The following is a 17370-nucleotide window of genomic DNA, read 5'->3' on the forward strand; positions in this document are numbered from 1 at the left end:
AATTTATCTAAGAAATAGCATTGATAAAAATAACAGTGGGCCAACGTTTAACCCTTGGGGTACCCCCTTCGTCAACACCACCTAGTCACTGGTATTGGGCTCCAGTCCAAGTCCGCTGGAGTCAGTCGCTAAAGCAACGTATTAAAGGCATTGATGAACTGTCAAGTTTATACGGAGGCAGCTTTTCTATCACCAGTCCGTGAGGAAGACAAAGGCCTTGGACAGATCTATGAGGATCTCTAACATATGTGTTGTCCAAAGCCTGACATCCAGTCCTCCACGAGTCGCAACAGAGTGGTCTGGCACCCAAAGCCTGCCGCTCAGTCCTCCAGGAGTCGCAACAGAGTGGTCTGGCACCCGAAAAATGTCGCCAGTCCTCCACGAGTCGCAACAGAGTTGTCTGGCACCCAAAGCCTGACATCCAGTCCTCCAGGAGTCGTAACAGAGTGGTCTGGCACCCAAAGCCTGCCGCTCAGTCCTCCAGGAGTCGCAACAGAGTGGTCTGGCACCCAAAAGCCTGACATCCAGACCTCCAGGAGTCGTAACAGAGTGGTCTGGCACCCAAAGCCTGCCGCTCAGTCCTCCAGGAGTCGCAACAGAGTTGTCTGACACCAAAAGTCTGACGCCAGTCCTCCAGGAGTCGCAACAGAGTTGTCTGGCACCCAAAGCCTGACATCCAGTCCTCCAGGAGTCGTAACAGAGTGGTCTGGCACCCAAAGCCTGCCGCTCAGTCCTCCAGGAGTCGCAACAGAGTGGTCTGCCACCCAAAAACTGTCGCCCAGTCCTCCAGGAGTCGCAACAGAGTGGTCTGGCACCCAAAGCCTGCCGCTCAGTCCTCCAGGAGTCGCAACAGAGTGGTCTGCCACCCAAATACTGTCGCCCAGTCCTCCAGGAGTCGCAACAGAGTGGTCTGGCACCCAAAGCCTGCCGCTCAGTCCTCCAGGAGTCGCAACAGAGTTGTCTGACACCAAAAGTCGGACGCCAGTCCTTCAGGAGTCTATACAGAGTGGTCTCGCACCCATTGTCTGACACCCATCTCTCCAGGAGTCGTAACAGAGTGGTCTGACACTCAAAAACTGTCGCCAGTCCTCCAGGAGTCACAACAGAGTGGTCTGACACCCAAAGCCTGTCGCCAGTCCTCCAGGAGTCGCAACAGCGTTGTCTGGCACCCAAAGCCTGCCGCTCAGTCCTGCAGGAGTCGTAACAGAGTGGTCTGGCACCCAAAGCCTGCCGCCCAGTCCTGCAGGAGTCGTAACAGAATTGTCTGACACCCAAAGTCTGACGCCAGTCCTCCAGGAGTCTCAACAGAGTGGTCTGGCACCCATAGTCTGACACCAGTCCTCCAGGAGTCTCAGCAGAGTGGTCTGGCACCCAAAGCCTGCCGCCCAGTCCTTCAGTAGTGGCAACAGAGTGGTCTGACACCCAAAGCCTGCCGCCCAGTCCTGCAGGAGTGGTAACAGAGTGGTTTGACACCCAAGTTACAAAAACTTCTGATAAAACTGGTAAAACGTCCACAGGTCTGTAATCCTTATTACTCATAGAACCATTTTTCTTAAATATTCGAGTTAAGTGAGCTGACATTGTCTGCTATACAGAAACTTATCAAGTTTGTAACGGTCAATGATAAAGGATCAGAGTTTCAGAATCTGGACAGATATACCGTCTAAGTCAGTGGACTTTTTTCTAACAACAATTGAGTTATGTAGTTTATGATCAAGGAGCTATCATGAATAGAATGGTTGAGAAATAGACTATCTTTTTGTAATAGTTAGACTACCTCTTTCAGTGTAACGGTACCCCAGGTAAAGTCGAGTTAACTAGCCTTGTTGTGTTCATGTACCATTTTTCTCCATAAATACATAATTTTTTGTCAGAACAGTAGTAGAAGACTATGAGTTACAAATTGAACACGCGATCTATTTTATAAAATGTTACGAGCGACCCTGTTATACCAGGGACGTATATAGGCCTACTGATCTATGGTAAACTAATATACAAGTCCGTGGGATAATAAACGAGTTACAAATTACAATTAATTTTTCCTTTGTATGTATAGCTACTGTGATACCCCTTTATTCTGTCAAAGTGAAAATATGAACTTTAACTGGAATAAGAATATCTTTCACGAAAAATGATAAATAATTATATTGCTTTAGCCTGTAGAGAAATGAACAATTGCTATGGACTCTGTCATTGGCTAGAATTATTGTATCAGTTGTACGGTCGGCCAATTAAAACAGTTGTAACATATCAACGTAACCACAAGATCAAAACAGGAAGCGAAGACGAAACACATGTCTGATGGAGAATGTCAAACGCAGTAAGATAAACTAAGACATAATCTGATATGCACAACAGTATTGGAAGAAAAAATGGTGGAGCCAATTTTCGACTATCAGTTTAGACTGATCCTGATAGGTGACAGTACTGTTGGAAAATCGTCATTGCTGAAATATTTCACAGATGGTAAATTCTCCGAGGTGTGCGACCCCACAGTAGGTGTTGACTTCTACGCACGTCTGCTGGAGGTACAGCAGGGTGTTCGGGTAAAACTACAGCTCTGGGACACGGCTGGCCAGGAGAGGTTCAGGTACGCATTTAAAATCACCTGGATAAGGGCGAGCATTACCCTCGATATTCATTCAAACCCAGAGTAATTTATTCAAGATGGCCCCTGCCTAAACCACGATATCGATGTATGAGTGGGCTTTAAGTCCGACATTTATTACATGATCACGTGTCTGTGATTTCAGTCCCGATTCAGAAATCGGTTGAGATTAACAATTTATAATGTAAAGATTAAATATATACCATGGAATAACGTTTTTCTAAGACACAATGAACATAATACATCTGTATTCAAAAGTTGTCGTGATCGATTTTCAATAATGTTAATAATCGTCTTCTAACAGTATCTAACGAGCAAAACATTTAATTATAATAAAGAGATGACGAGACTGTATTTAATCCATACTGGACAAGTCTGGATCTAGACTGAAGCTTTAGGTAATCCAGTCCTGGGCCAGTGATTCAGTGTTGGACCAGTGATCCAGTCTGTAGACAAACCTGTGCTGGACTACAGCTAGTGATTCTGTCTATAGATAATCCAGAACTGGGTCAGTGATCCAGTGGTGGGTCAGTGATCCAGTCTGTAGACAAACCTGTGCTAGACTACAGCTAGTGATTCTGTCTATAGATAATCCAGAACTGGGTCAGTGATCCAGTCTGTAGACAAACCTGTGCTGGACTACAGCTAGTGATTCTGTCTATAGATAATCCAGTGCTGGATCAACGATCCTGTCTAATAATCCAGTACTGGGTCAGTGATCCAGTGGTGGGCCAGTGATCCAGTCTGTAGACAAACCTGTGCTGGACTACAGCTAGTGATTCTGTCTATAGATAATCCAGTGCTGGATCAACGATCCTGTCTAATAATCCAGTACTGGGTCAGTGATCCAGTGGTGGGCCAGTGATCCAGTCTGTAGACAAACCTGTGCTGGACTACAGCTAGTGATTCTGTCTATAGATAATCCAGAACTGGGTCAGTGATCCAGTCTGTAGACAAACCTGTGCTAGACTACAGCTAGTGATTCTGTCTATAGATAATCCAGTGCTGGAAAAAAGATCCAGTTTGTAGGTAATTCAGTACAGGACCAGTGATTCAGTGTTTGACCAGTAATCCAGTCTGAAGATAATCCATTGCTTCACTAGTGGTCCAGTCTGTATATAATCCAGTGTTCAACCATTGGATCAGGCTGATGGTAATCCAGTTTTGGTCCAGTGGTCCAGTCTGTAGATAATCCAGTGTTCGAGCTTTGGTTCAGACTGATGGTCATCCAGTGGTCAGGGCTGTAGATAATCTAGTGCTGGACCGGTGATCTAAATTGTAGATAGTCCAGTGTTGGTACAGTGGTCCAAGCTGATGGTAATCCAGTGCTGGTGTAGTTGCCCAGATTAGATAATCCAGTACTAGTCTGGTGGTCCAGGATGTTGGTAATCCAGTGTTGGACTATAGTTTCTCACCCTCAGATATCTGGGGTATTGGTATGTTATATACATGTATACCACTCATTGGTGCGCACACAGGTGGTCAAAAAGACAGCAAAATTGGATTCCTATAAGTTCAAGTAAAAGTTATATATTCTATATGTAATTTTCTAAATTGCTTAAACCCATTATCTATGCCTTAGTTAAATTATTAAATGATTGCATTGCAGCAGTTATTGTAGATCAAGTGATAATCTGGCCTTGGACAGGGAAACAAATGTGTTTATATGTCTGAGGAAGCCCATACTGATAAACCTGTATTATGTATGTTGAGATTATATTTGATAGATTTTCTGGAAACAATTGGCATCAGAATCAATTATCAGTAAAATTATTTTGTTATAATGTTTATATTTTATATAGATATTTACTTCATCTATTTGTAAATTTGTGTAAGCAGTCACATGTTCAAATACCTTTCTGTAAATGTTGTAAATGCTTACTGTATTTTGCAGATCAATCACACGATCCTACTACCGTAATTCTGTTGGTGTTCTAATAGTGTTTGACTTAACCAAGCGACGTTCTTTCGAGAATGTTGATTCCTGGCTTAAGGAAGCACGTGCCCATATAGAGCCATATGAGGCTGTGTATATGGTTGTAGGACAGAAGGCTGACTTGGAGGACCAACGTCAGGTCACACATCGTGAGGCTCGTCTCTATGCAGAGTCTAACAGTCTCCGCTACATTGAAACATCAGCATTTTCAGGACACAATGTTGAAGAGGCATTTCAGTCTCTTGCCCGCGATATTCACCAAAAGTTGGAGGATGGTTCCATTAAGGTGGAGGAGGGATGGGATGGTGTGAAGAATGGATTCTCCCGTCCCAAAGAATCATTCCATGTGATGGAAGGTGAGCCTGAGGGAGGAGGCTGCTGTTGATAACAACATGACTAGTATCAGTGGAGGACTCGGTGTTGTAATTAGCTATGAGGGTCAAACTCTATAGTTTACTGAACACAAAAGTTTTAACATTGTGGCATAAGAGTAGTTATCAGCCCAAAGCAAAAGACTAAATAGTTATGTTTTGTGAAATATTCAAAGCTTTGGCTGTATATCATTCAAAATGTGCTTGGAATATCTGTGACAAAATTACATTACATCCTTTCTACCGGAACCTCTCTAGGAGAAAAGTTGATGTTAACTTAAATCTGTAAAGTTCAGATGAAAAAATGACCAATTTAATTATTTGAGCTAGAAAAATATCTGAATTTGTTGTCACCAGAAAAAATGGTAATATTGCAGGGAAACTTATTGATTTTTTTCTTTTTTTCCTTGAAACAAAATGACATTGAGACTCAGAACTTACTTACCTGAGATATTCAATTTGGTGTAACATTGGTATTGACTCATCTGTGAAATCTGGAGTATTGATGAAGTGACTTGCATCAGCTATTTAGAGCTTGATACTGGGATATATAAACTATCATGGCTTTAGTTGACATACCGCTGTTTAGTACGATGTGAGTAAGTGACCTCTGCTGTATGTCTTTGTTAAGAAACAGTACAGAGTATGATGTGAGAATTGGGTTTGGGTTTAGTTAGGAGGTACTTAATGATAATTCTTCTGGGAAATTTTACAGTGAACCACACAACAATATATACTCGCATGATAAGGACCGGTAAACAGTAAATATATAGACTGTTCATTATCTAATCTTTGTTATGACAAAATAAATAACCGGAGTTTAAGAGATAAAATAATGAGGTAACATAGAATAACTTCAGGAAGTTGGAGCTTTAAATTGATGTTGACTAGAAGATACAATACTTATAGGCCCAGGGTTCTGCTGTAGTGACAGTGATTTTGACTTGAGCAGATGATACCTGTTAGGTCCTGATGTAGCAACAGCGATAATCAAAATAGTTACCAATTGTGTGAAGGCCCATCTCTGTCTATTAAAATGCCTGAATTATCAGTAATGTGTATATAATCAATGTTTATAATGGAATTATTGTAGGGCTGGTTCAAAGTGTTGTGAGTCCATGGGCCAAGGGAGACTACTCTAAATTGTGATGTGCTGTGTAATATTTAATGTTGTTTCATGCTTTATTAAGTCTTTCAGTCTTGCTGTAGAGTTAATCTTATCACAAACTCTTGTTACCTCTGTTCAGAGTTATGTCTTCTAAAATTGAAATATCCCCCACGTGTAGGTATCATTTGATTTCTTTTTTTAAAATTGTCCATCTTGGGAAATCCATGCTGTGTGAAAATAAATTTCATCTTGGAATACTGTGACAGGATCCCTAAAGTCATGGCTTGTTTTTCTATGGATGTATAAATATGGCATGTTCTCTTTAATTTTCTCATTGTCCATTTTTTGAAAACCATGAAGATATTTTGTCATATAACTTTAAAGGAATATTCTGCCAAGGTTAGCATTCCATGACATGCCTTTGAAGAAAATTGTACAAAATCATCCACTTATGTTGTTATAGAAATGGTACACATCAGTTTACCATTTAAATAAATATATATTTTCTTTGTGGAAATTCTATATAGATCAAGTTAGATTGATTTATAAACATTGGTGCAGCCCTGATTGTGTCATAACAGGTTTGCTTGTTATAATCTAAACAGAATGAAATATTTGTGTAAGTCATGAAATTACCAGAAAATAAGCCTATAGAAGCAATGAAATTGTAATCCGAGCAGAAATTTTATTGAACAGCATACACACATCTGTATTTACCCAACACGCTGCATTAAACCTATGATCCAGTGGCGTTTCAGTTCTGGATTTCCTTGTGTACTATATTTAGACAATTTGGGTGGGATTATTCCGAATTGACCACAGGAGAGATCATTTGATGTGAACAATAGTTTTCAAAGTCACTTGAATTAGTCTTAAAAGGTACCAAACAACCAGAAATTTTGTAACTTTGGTGGATTATCCTGTTAAAATTGGTAGCTTGATGAAAGTACAAAATGTACAAAAATTCCTGAGAAAATATTAGAAAAATTTGAAATTGGATATCATGGTCATCTATTCCTGGGACGTTATAGGTTGTCACAGGTGACGTTCAGTATATATATATATCTACCTGTGTACAGCAGGCTGTCAGGAGGTCGGATTAATATTTGTTTTAGATGTCTTATTTTAGTTCTCCTCCCTATACAATGTAATGCCAAAAGATGATGATGATGATGATGATGATGATGATGATGATGTGCTGTAATGCTTAACTTTTTTTAGAGGATGTAAGTCCTAATTTAAGATTCATAACCAAGGTTTGAGTATTTATTTGCAATTGCAGTTTTTCTGAAGACCAAAAGTGTGAGATTGAAATTAGATAGGGAGAATATAGACTGATGAGTGGTAATGCAAATGACCTTGAATGAGGTAGCGTTTGTAATGGTGTGTGTGTGTTATACATATGTAAGGTACACATGAATAAAATGTACACATTTATTGTTAAATGTTTAAGTTCACCATTCCCTATGTTATTTACTGGTAGTAGGATAGTTCTGTGAAATATACTACCATTACTTAAAGTTCAGTACGATATATTACTATAGTTCAGTACGATATATTACTATAGTTCAGTACAATGCATTACTTCAGTTCTGTATAATATATTACTTAAGATTTGTAAATCAATTCATCTGAATTCTGAAAAATAATTTGTTAATGGATGTTCACAATGAAATCTTGATTTTTTTTGGTATATTGGTACACCTACTTAAATCTTCAACGAACAGTTTTTTATTTGTTGGTTTATGAGTCTATTGATGATTTGATAATTTATTTTTAAGAAGATTTTTTGAAAATTGAACTCGACTTGTATCTGAAACTGACAGCATTTTGTAAAAGCTAAAAGTACATGTTGAAAATCACCACTTTTTATTGATGACTGCTTGCTGACCCCTGAGGAGATAATCACTGACCTCTGAGGAGATAACCATATGTCTGATGATACTGATGGTGTTCTGGGTGATAATTCTCACTCTAGAATCGGTATCCTAAACAGCTAACACCTGTAGATTATTGGAAGGCCATGAATTTCAAGTTTTGTTTGTATTTTTACTGTATACAAGTAAAACTATTTTCTACCTATGGTAAATTCTTTCTAAAAAAACATTAAATTTATTTATATCAGCCTGAATATCAACTTCAGAAAATACTTTTCTATTGTGCGAGATGTGAGCGTGGTAAAATGGGAGTCAAACTGTGGCAAAATGTTTCTCTGTATGTGGTGATAACAGCTTTGATCAGAGATGAGGTATCATTTCTTATCATTATGATCAGTTGTATGAACCCGTATACATGGAACCCTTTAGGCCAGTGGTGGTCAGTGTGTTTGGTGTATGAACTTGTGTACATGGAACCCTTTAGGCCACTGGTGGTCAGTGTGTTTGGTGTATAAACTTGTACACATGGAACCCTTTAGGCCAGTGGTGGTCAGTGTGTTTGGTGTATGAACTTGTGTACATGGAACCCTTTAGGCCACTGGTGGTCAGTGTGTTTGGTGTATAAACTTGTACACATGGAACCCTTTAGGCCAGTGGTGGTCAGTGTGCTTGGTGTATAAACTTGTACACATGGAACCCTTTAGGCCAGTGGTGGTCAGTGTGTTTGGTGTATAAACTTGTACACATGGAACCTTTTTTAGGCCACTGGTTGTTAATGTGTTTTAGGTCCTCTAAGACCACTGCATGTATCAGATCAAATGATACTGGAATAGTTCACACTGCTCTATGAACTGCTTAATAAACAGGAGTCAAAGTGAGATTTTTAAAAGTTTTCAGTGAAACATAATTGATTAAGCATAAATACTTGATGAAGTAATGTTTTTTTATTTTCGTGTACCAAATTTTTTAACTTATGTTTGCATGTGCATGTGTTTTGTGATAACTTATGTTTGCATGTGTTTTGTGATAACTTATGTTTGCATGTGTTTTGTGATAACTTATGTTTGCATGTGTTTTGTGATAACTTATGTTTGCATGTGTTTTGTGATAACTTAAGTTTGCATGTGTTTGTGAACACTTTCTGCATAAGAGTAGAATGTTTGGTTGGATTGGCCAGACCCATGGATCAGCATGTGCCTAAATTAACCTTGGTCAAAATCTGTGCCTATTGATTCTGTAAGGTTCAAACTTTCAACTTATCCAACCAGATACACTGAAGTGATCTGATGTCTTCAGGCCATCCTTTTTAATCCAGTTAACTTTATATACATTGTTATATATTTGTTTTTGCTTGAGTTTCTGTTTAATTATACACTGTCTTTATTGTCTATTTTTATCCCAATAATTGGGAAATTATTTTTGAATCCCATCGCCATGATAAGTATTTTACAATTTTGTTTACACAGTAACACTGAAAGTGCAATATAGACTGATGCTGCCATATTGTTTAAGTAAATGTCAATATTGATTTTAAATATTTAATTTCTATGTGCTTGTTTTTATTTATGACCTTGAAATATATCAGAGAAGTTGTGATATTTCTACCCCTGTGTTTAGCATATTTTATCCTGATGGTCCTATTTTTGAACAAGCTGTGTAACCTGTGTGTGGAATAACCAGAGGTCCCAGACTTACCAACATGTTACTGTAATCAGAGAGGAGATATTAGTAGAAGTATTCAGGAACTTGCCTCAAAAGTTAATCCAGATAATACCTTTATATCAATGAGAAGGTTAGTGTCCTGGCTAATCCAGATTTTGTACTAATTAAAGCTTGAAAAGGTCATTGTTGTACAGCATACCAGGTGAGGAAATTTGTTTTTTGATTTGCATAATTAAGTGTGGGTAATCATATTCAGATTCAAAGATTTCTTTAACTAAATACTTCAATAACCAAATTTTTAGTTGACATATGTATATTTGAAATTTTCTTAATTTTCCAAGGATTATCTCCCTTTGGCCTAGTTAAGGTTTCCTGGAAAATACAGCTTTACACAAAATATGCCCTGGTAATATGATTCTTCAGAAATTTCTAGTCATCATTCTTTAAAAGTATCATTGTTATTCATGGTTTTTGTTACTGATATTTTCAGACCACCATATCACCCTGTGTTCTTGATTCCTCCATGTCCATCGTATGTCCTCAAACAATTCTTGCTCACATTTTATATGAAGGTTCTCATTTGGGCTTTTATTGTTCCTTTTTGATTTTGGGACTGATCAAAAGAACAAAATGGCTGATATATGGCCATCTTGGATTTTACTAATGGAATTTTAAAATTTTTATTCCTTGAGAAGAACTGGATGGATCCTTCTCAGTGCCCATTTGCATTTTTTTTTACCAATAATGAAAACCAAAATGGCTGACAGGCGCACATCTTGGATTTTAACAATGCCAGATTATCTTAGTTATTTCTCAGAGGTACTTTCATATTTCATATAATCAAGAGCAAAGAAAGGAAATGTAAAGAAGGGAAAATATTCAACTTTAACAGAAAAATAAAGATCAAACAATGGTGGGTACCAAGATCCCTCACAAACCTCTTGTTGGTTAGTTAGATTTATTTAGGTTCTAAAAACAAATCTCACTTTATCAAGTCCTCATTATATCTGATTTATACAGTGTTCAGGTGGTAGGAAATGACAAACTGAAGATTTATTGTCGGCTTTATAACTTCACTAGGATCACCATGAGGTTTATTAAATTTGCCAGTGAACAAGTATTTTAATAGTCTTCTCTCATTGGTTTTCTAAGCTAGTCATTGGCTAAATGGAATAACATCCCACCAACCATATGTTGTCACCATTGTTGTACTGTGTTGATTTACCTTGTGATGCAAATGTGCAAATAAAATATTCCTGGAACAAGAAGTGTTAGATATGTTTCATTTCTGTAGTTAACAATGAGTTATAGGCCGGCAAATGTCATACGACAGTTGGAAGTTAGAACAGATATATGGATAGTATACATATTCTGTATGGTGTGATGTGAACAAGGATCAGGACAATGAGACAATGGGAGTTAGACATCAGGACAATGGGCAGAGAGTACGAGACAATGGGAGTTAGACATCAGGACAATGGGTAGAGAGAATGAGACAATGGGAGTTAGAGATCAGGACAATGAGACAATGGGAGTTAGACATCAGGACAATGGGTAGAGAGAATGAGACAATGGGAGTTAGAGATCAGGACAATGGGTAGAGAGTATGAGACAATGGGAGCAAAGATCAGGACAATTGTAACAAAAATCAGGTAAATGCATAGAGGAAACAAGCAATGGACGCAAAGATCAGGACAAAGGACAGAGAGTATGAGACAATGGGATTTAGAGATCAGGACAATGGGTAGAGAGTATGATAATGGGAGTTTGAGGTCAGGACAATGGGTAGAGAGTATGATAATGGGAGTTGGACATCAGGACAATGGTAGAGAGTATGAGACAATGAGGTTAGACATCAGGACAATGGGTAGAGAGTATGAGACAATGGGAGTTAGAGATCAGGACAATGGGTAGAGAGTATGAGACAATGGGAGTTAGAGATCAGGACAATGGGTAGAGAGTATGAGACAATGGGAGTTTGAGATCAGGACAATGGGTACAGAGTATGAGACAAAGGGAGCGAAGATCAGGATGATTGTAACAAAAATTAGGTAAATGCATAGAGGAGACAAGCAATGGGCACAAAGATCAGAACAATGGGCAGAGATTACAATGCAATGGAAATAAAGATGGATACAATGGGTTGAGAGAAAGCAATGGGAACAGGGACTAAGACAAAGGGTAGAGAACAAGGCAATAGGAACAATGACTGTGACAATACATATAGGTAGAGAATACATAACAATGGGAAAAGGGATTAAGACAATGGGTAGAGAACAAGGCAATAGGAACAATGACTGTGACAATACATATAGGTAGAGATTATGTAACAATGGGAAAAGGGATTAAGACAATGGGTAGAGAACAAGGCAATAGGAACAATGACTGTGACAATACATATAGGTAGAGAATATGTAACAATGGGAACAGACATCAGTGTAATGAGAAGAGAGAACAATGGGAACAAAAATCAGTAGAATTGATAGAGAAATAGACAATAGAAACAAAGGTCTGAACAATAGGTAGAAAGGACAAGGCAAAGGGAACAAAAACTGGGACAAGTGGTAGAACAGTTGGAACAAAGACAGGTAAAATGAAAAGAGGGGTGAAGGAAATGGAATATGACAATTGATATATTGGACAAGACCATGGGAACAAAGTCTGGGACAGGTGGTAGAGACTAAAACACAATGGAAACAAGATCAGAAGAATCGGTACAGAGTACTGTAGGCAGTGGAAAGGAAGATCTGGATAATGGATAGAAAGTAAATATATGGGAATAGGGGTAAGGGCAATAGGTAAAGGGGTGAAGGCAATGGGAACAGAGATTATAACAATGGGTAGAGGGGACAATGCACAAAAAATATGACAATATTTAGAAGAGACATGCAATGGGAACAGAGATTATAACAGTGGGTAGAGGGGACAATGCACAAAAAATATGACAATATTTAGAAGAGACATGCAATGGAAACAAAGATTATTGCAATGGGTAGAGACAACAAAACAATGGGACAATGCACAAAAAATATGACAAATTTAGAAGAGACATGCAATAGGGAGAGAACAAAGATTATAACAGTGGGTAGAGGGGACAATGCACAAAAAATATGACAATATTTAGAAGAGACATGCAATGGGAACAAAGATTATTGCAATGGGTAGAGACAACAAAACAATGGGAACGAAGACCAGGACGATGGATAGAAGGGAGCAGCAATGGTTGACAGAGAGCACAAGGTAATAGGGAGAGATCAGTACAATAAGCAGAAAGGTCTAGTTCATTGTACGTTGTGTCGAGGGGAAACGGCAATGGAAACAGAGATCAACCTTATCTTATGTTACCTTATGTTGTTTCCGCCCGCAGGACCTATGTCTATGGATATCTCTCAGGATTTGTCTCATAGGTTTAAAAAAAATAAGACCTTTAGCGTCACTGACTGAGAGTCCTAAATGACGAAACAGCTGTATGATGCAGTTCAACTTAGCAATTTGCACTACTGTACATCCGATTCTAAAATTTGTGTTTAAGGGTGCACACTTGTGTGTCTTCGGTACAATCTTGTTTGACTTGGCTAGTTCATAATACTCAAAACCGGAACTGGTCGCCGTTTTCTTGTGGTTTGTAAACACTCAAAAACATTCGTCAAATAAATCATGAACGATATCATACCTGATGCACAGTATCATTTTCCATTTCCGGAAAATATCCATTTCCGGTTCGAGTTTTATATTCTGTTCCTGCAGATGGCGCAAGTTTACAAACAAGACACAAACGTTACATTGCAGAAGACTGGAGTTGCTCATTGGCCAAGAAACTCCGTTCTATAACAAATCAGAGGTTGTCTCGGGTCTTCCAAGACTACATCAAAATTAAGGGAGCAGGGCGTGAATTGCAACCTAAAACGGTGAGAACATACATATATGCGTACCGCCAGAGGGTCGAGTTCGGCGAGTAAAATGAGTTGATAGATCTGATGACCACAATGGTACCAATTTTTGTAGAATCTTTTTTTCAGACGAGTCCAGAACACCATTTTCAAAATTTGGATGAATCATTACTATGAGATATTTGTCAGAATAGTTTGTGCTGAAAAATTTAGTGGATTCCCTCAAGAAAATCCAGGACTCCAATACCAGTCACTGCAGTGATGGCATTTATTGCAAGTTAACTAGGCCTAGCTCTCACTCTCATTATTTTATCTAGTAAAGCAAGTAGTACTACGGACTTACACAAACTTGGCATGTGCCTAGTATATCTTTTTGAATTTCGTCCAATTTCGAGAAAAAAAAAGATATTTTTTTAAATTTCCTGTGTTTGGTATTTTCACTCTATTGAAGTCTGTGCTATTATGTGGATGTTTGACCTTATGTACAGTACAGTCAGTCAATTAGAAATTTATGCATAAGATTAGTGTTTTTGTACATTTTTTTGTACTTTTTATTTTTAAAATTTTGCATAATACTTTAAAATAACAAGACAAAACATACATACCAACATTCACACATTTGACTCATCATCATCATCATCATCATCATCATCATCATCATCATCATCATCATTTAACATGATAAATGTTTTAAATGTGGAATAATCAACAATTTGATAACCACTTCATCATTTATATGCTTATTTACCTGAAAGTGTGTACAGTGCATGTGATTAAAAGATATAGAGTTGAAACATCTTGTTGATTTCTAGTACACTTTAAACCATTAAGCTTGCGGTGGTACATGTGGTTTACTGGTCATTTGTCTACGTTAACATAAATATAGTCGCTGGGAAGGTTGCTCACAAATTTCATGCTTGCCATGGTATACAAAAATATATTCACAGAAATATACCTAGTGATGTCATTTTTTGTTTTGCAATATTTTAGTGTGAAAGAACAGACAAAAAGTCTCCCATGGTGACATTTCAGTTCAACAGGAATCCAATAGGTCATGTATACCTATTGCCTCATAAGCTGAGTGGCAGAGACTGTATTTTTGTGTCCTAAACTTGTATTTTTGTGTCCTAAACTGAAATATCAGAGCCTATATATAAAAGACAAAAGAAAACGCTTTCTTGTCTTTATTTAGGTTTTCATTTCTCCAATGACAACAATGCAGTTCTCTTCTTCAGTGTTTCAATGAAATGATTTGCATATCAAGTTTTAATTTTCAGGTAATTTATACAAGACACCGTAGTAATCCCCAACTGTTACAAGCATTATGATATTACTGTATTTAGATGATAGTCCTAACAACCTGGCCAATATATAAATATATATATGTATTGATTTTCTGTTGACACTGGATCTTTATTACTCTAGACAATATACATATATATATACACATGTATAAAAACCATATTTTATTTTTGGTTCTTTAGCCCGTTTCATTACCAAAGATGTATATATCATTGTAAGGCAAGATTAACAGGGAAAATTGCTAACCTACAGTGTACGTATATATAATTTACATTGCTTGTTCTATTTTAGACCTTTAACACACATTTTTATCATCAAGTTTTCTAATTACGTTTGCCTGTGGTCCATTCTATATTTATCATGGAAGGTGATACTATTAGATGCAAGGTCAAGGTCGTATAAATGTCAATGTCATGAAGGTTTGATTTTGAATATTTTCATTGCAAACTTAATACAATGAAGATTATCAAGAATAATGATGTTGTATAGTTATGATTGACCCTTTCTTTGTAAAGTCAGGGTCAGATAGTGAAATCATTATCTGGTTGAAGTTGTTCGTCTAATATGAAATTTTGATGCTAACACATTTTCATTTATAGATCATTATCATTTTTTCAAATTACTGTTTGTCTATCTGTCTTCTACTTATCTGTCCAGATGGCAGTTTGTTACACACTTTTGGAACAAGGTAAAAGTTGCATACAAGGTCATTTTCATATAAATGTGCTCAGTCTGTTGTATCTGGTAAAAAATTGAAAAGTTTAATTATTTTTCAGTCAAACTTTTGACTGCAACACAAGAATCATCAAATTGTTTGGTTTATTTAGTGAGTGTTAAGATCCTTCTTGGATCTTGTTGTCTTTGGCTGTAGAACAATGGGGGATGCTCTGATGGTGGGAGATACTGATGTTCAAATGGATTGTAAACTTATCAGATCACTGTTGTCTATGTCATGACAGTTCCTTCATCTATTCTTAAATTTGTTATCAAAGTTTTTCAAAAACTGCTTTAACGAGGATCTTCCTCAGAATGGAGTGCAGTTAGATATGCTTTCTGATTGTCAGCTAAGTAACAGTTTGTCATGTTCTGAGGGAAAGATTAGGAAACTTAAACAGAAAATAAAAACAGGAGAAAAATGTTCAAAGATGCTCTGAGGTATCAACAGTTATCCCCATATCAAGGAAGATTGGCAAATTGTAAAGTAAAACAGCATGGAATGTGTATAGGTTAGGGTTTCTATAGATAAATGAAGATTTGACCGTGCTGCCCCAGGGTAACACCCAATACATATCAGTGTGATAGTGTCCTGGGTCTACATACAACTTACCAGTAGATAAATAAACAACCCACAACATGAATGATTGATTGTGTAATTAAGCCAGCTGACATTTGTAATTGATTTTTGCCATAACTTCATCAGGAGGTCGGGCCTCAACACTGCTGTGTTTCGTGTTCCTCGGAGGGCGACATCACTTTTGTTTTTATTCTCACTTTTTTTTACTTGGATTTGGCAGCTTTGGAATGGAATGGGAACTGTGTTTATTTACAAAATATGTGATTATATAGAAAACATGGCAAATAATATCTTATATATTTGGTCATCGTCAATGTGAATCTGGTGTTTGCCATCATAGATCTACTGGAATGTGTTTTTGGTAAGATGCATAATACTTTCTCCTGTAATTCACTTTTAAAATGTTAACATGTTAAGAAAATTTAAACATATTTCCAGGAGAGTATGTTAATTTCTTACTTATTGTGATTTTATTTTGAGATGTTCTAGCTTTTACTATCACAGTGCTAAAGTGACAGGACAAATCATTTGTTTTGTTCTCCCAGTTAATGTTGATATCTTGGGACATTTTAGCGTGAAACTGCTTTGATTTTGTTTGATACTGATAAAGATGTTTTTCTACATGTTCAAACTTAGGCATTCACCTTGTTTATAGTAAAGAGCACAATAATGACTTATAAATATGTCAAAATCTGACTCATTTGAAATCAAGACCCATAACTTAAAAACTATATTCATGAACTTTTGCCTGTTTAATATCAGTCAAGGGAAAGAAGACTATTCTATCTTCCAAATAAACCATATCAATGCTATGTGCCATACTATATGTGGATGCCTATCTGATAAAAATCAGAATTTTTCAATATGAAATAATGGGATATTACAACTTACTTGTTACAATACATACCTATTTGTGTTTTTAGTTGACTTTCACAATGCTCATTCTAAAGCAAACAAATTTTAACCTGGTGTAAAATCCGCAAGGTAGTTTGTGTGAGAACTTTGAAATTGACATTGTCTGCTAATTACATTGTTTATCAGGTGTCAAACAGGATTTAACCATTGTACATGTTGTCAAGTTAATTGTTTATGTTCAGCTTTTTAAGAGAGTTTATTTTTCTTAAAGTCTTTCCCATAACCTTGAAACACTTATTCATTCATAAAGCGTGAATTTAAATCAGTGACTAAATTGTCTTGGGACATTAAGTTTCATCTGATACAGGTATTTTTCTCTTATTTCAAATACCTTATTTAAATTAAAGTTCAATAAAGGTTTCAGTACAGGGGAAGGAACACTTTCATCAGCAAGAGTTAAACTGTGC

At 37.2% G+C, this 17370-nt stretch overlaps 1 protein-coding gene across 1 annotated transcript; it reads left to right on the top strand.

The window, feature by feature from the left end:
- Positions 1 to 2285: 2285 nt before the first annotated feature.
- Positions 2286 to 10830, top strand: LOC132543792 (ras-related protein Rab-39B-like). The gene is made up of 2 exons (XM_060207315.1): positions 2286 to 2590; positions 4503 to 10830. Exons 1-2 carry the CDS (start codon positions 2373 to 2375, stop codon positions 4927 to 4929), a joined length of 645 nt encoding a protein of 214 aa, XP_060063298.1. The 5' UTR covers positions 2286 to 2372; the 3' UTR covers positions 4930 to 10830.
- The last annotated feature ends 6540 nt before the right edge of the window (positions 10831 to 17370 follow it).

This window comes from Ylistrum balloti, unplaced genomic scaffold (genome assembly GCF_031769215.1).
Source record: "Ylistrum balloti isolate Yb309-2 unplaced genomic scaffold, AGI_CSIRO_Ybal_v1 Utg369764, whole genome shotgun sequence".
Taxonomy (NCBI): domain Eukaryota; kingdom Metazoa; phylum Mollusca; class Bivalvia; order Pectinida; family Pectinidae; genus Ylistrum; species Ylistrum balloti.

What these genes read in the sequence shown, in the direction of transcription:
- LOC132543792 (XM_060207315.1), top strand. Translation starts at nt 2,373, where the DNA reads ATGGTGGAGCCAATTTTCGACTATCAGTTTAGACTGATCCTGATAGGT. An exon ending in GCTGGCCAGGAGAGGTTCAG is followed by an intron (nt 2,591 to 4,502) that starts GTACGCATTTAA and finishes TGTATTTTGCAG; the next exon opens with ATCAATCACACGATCCTACT.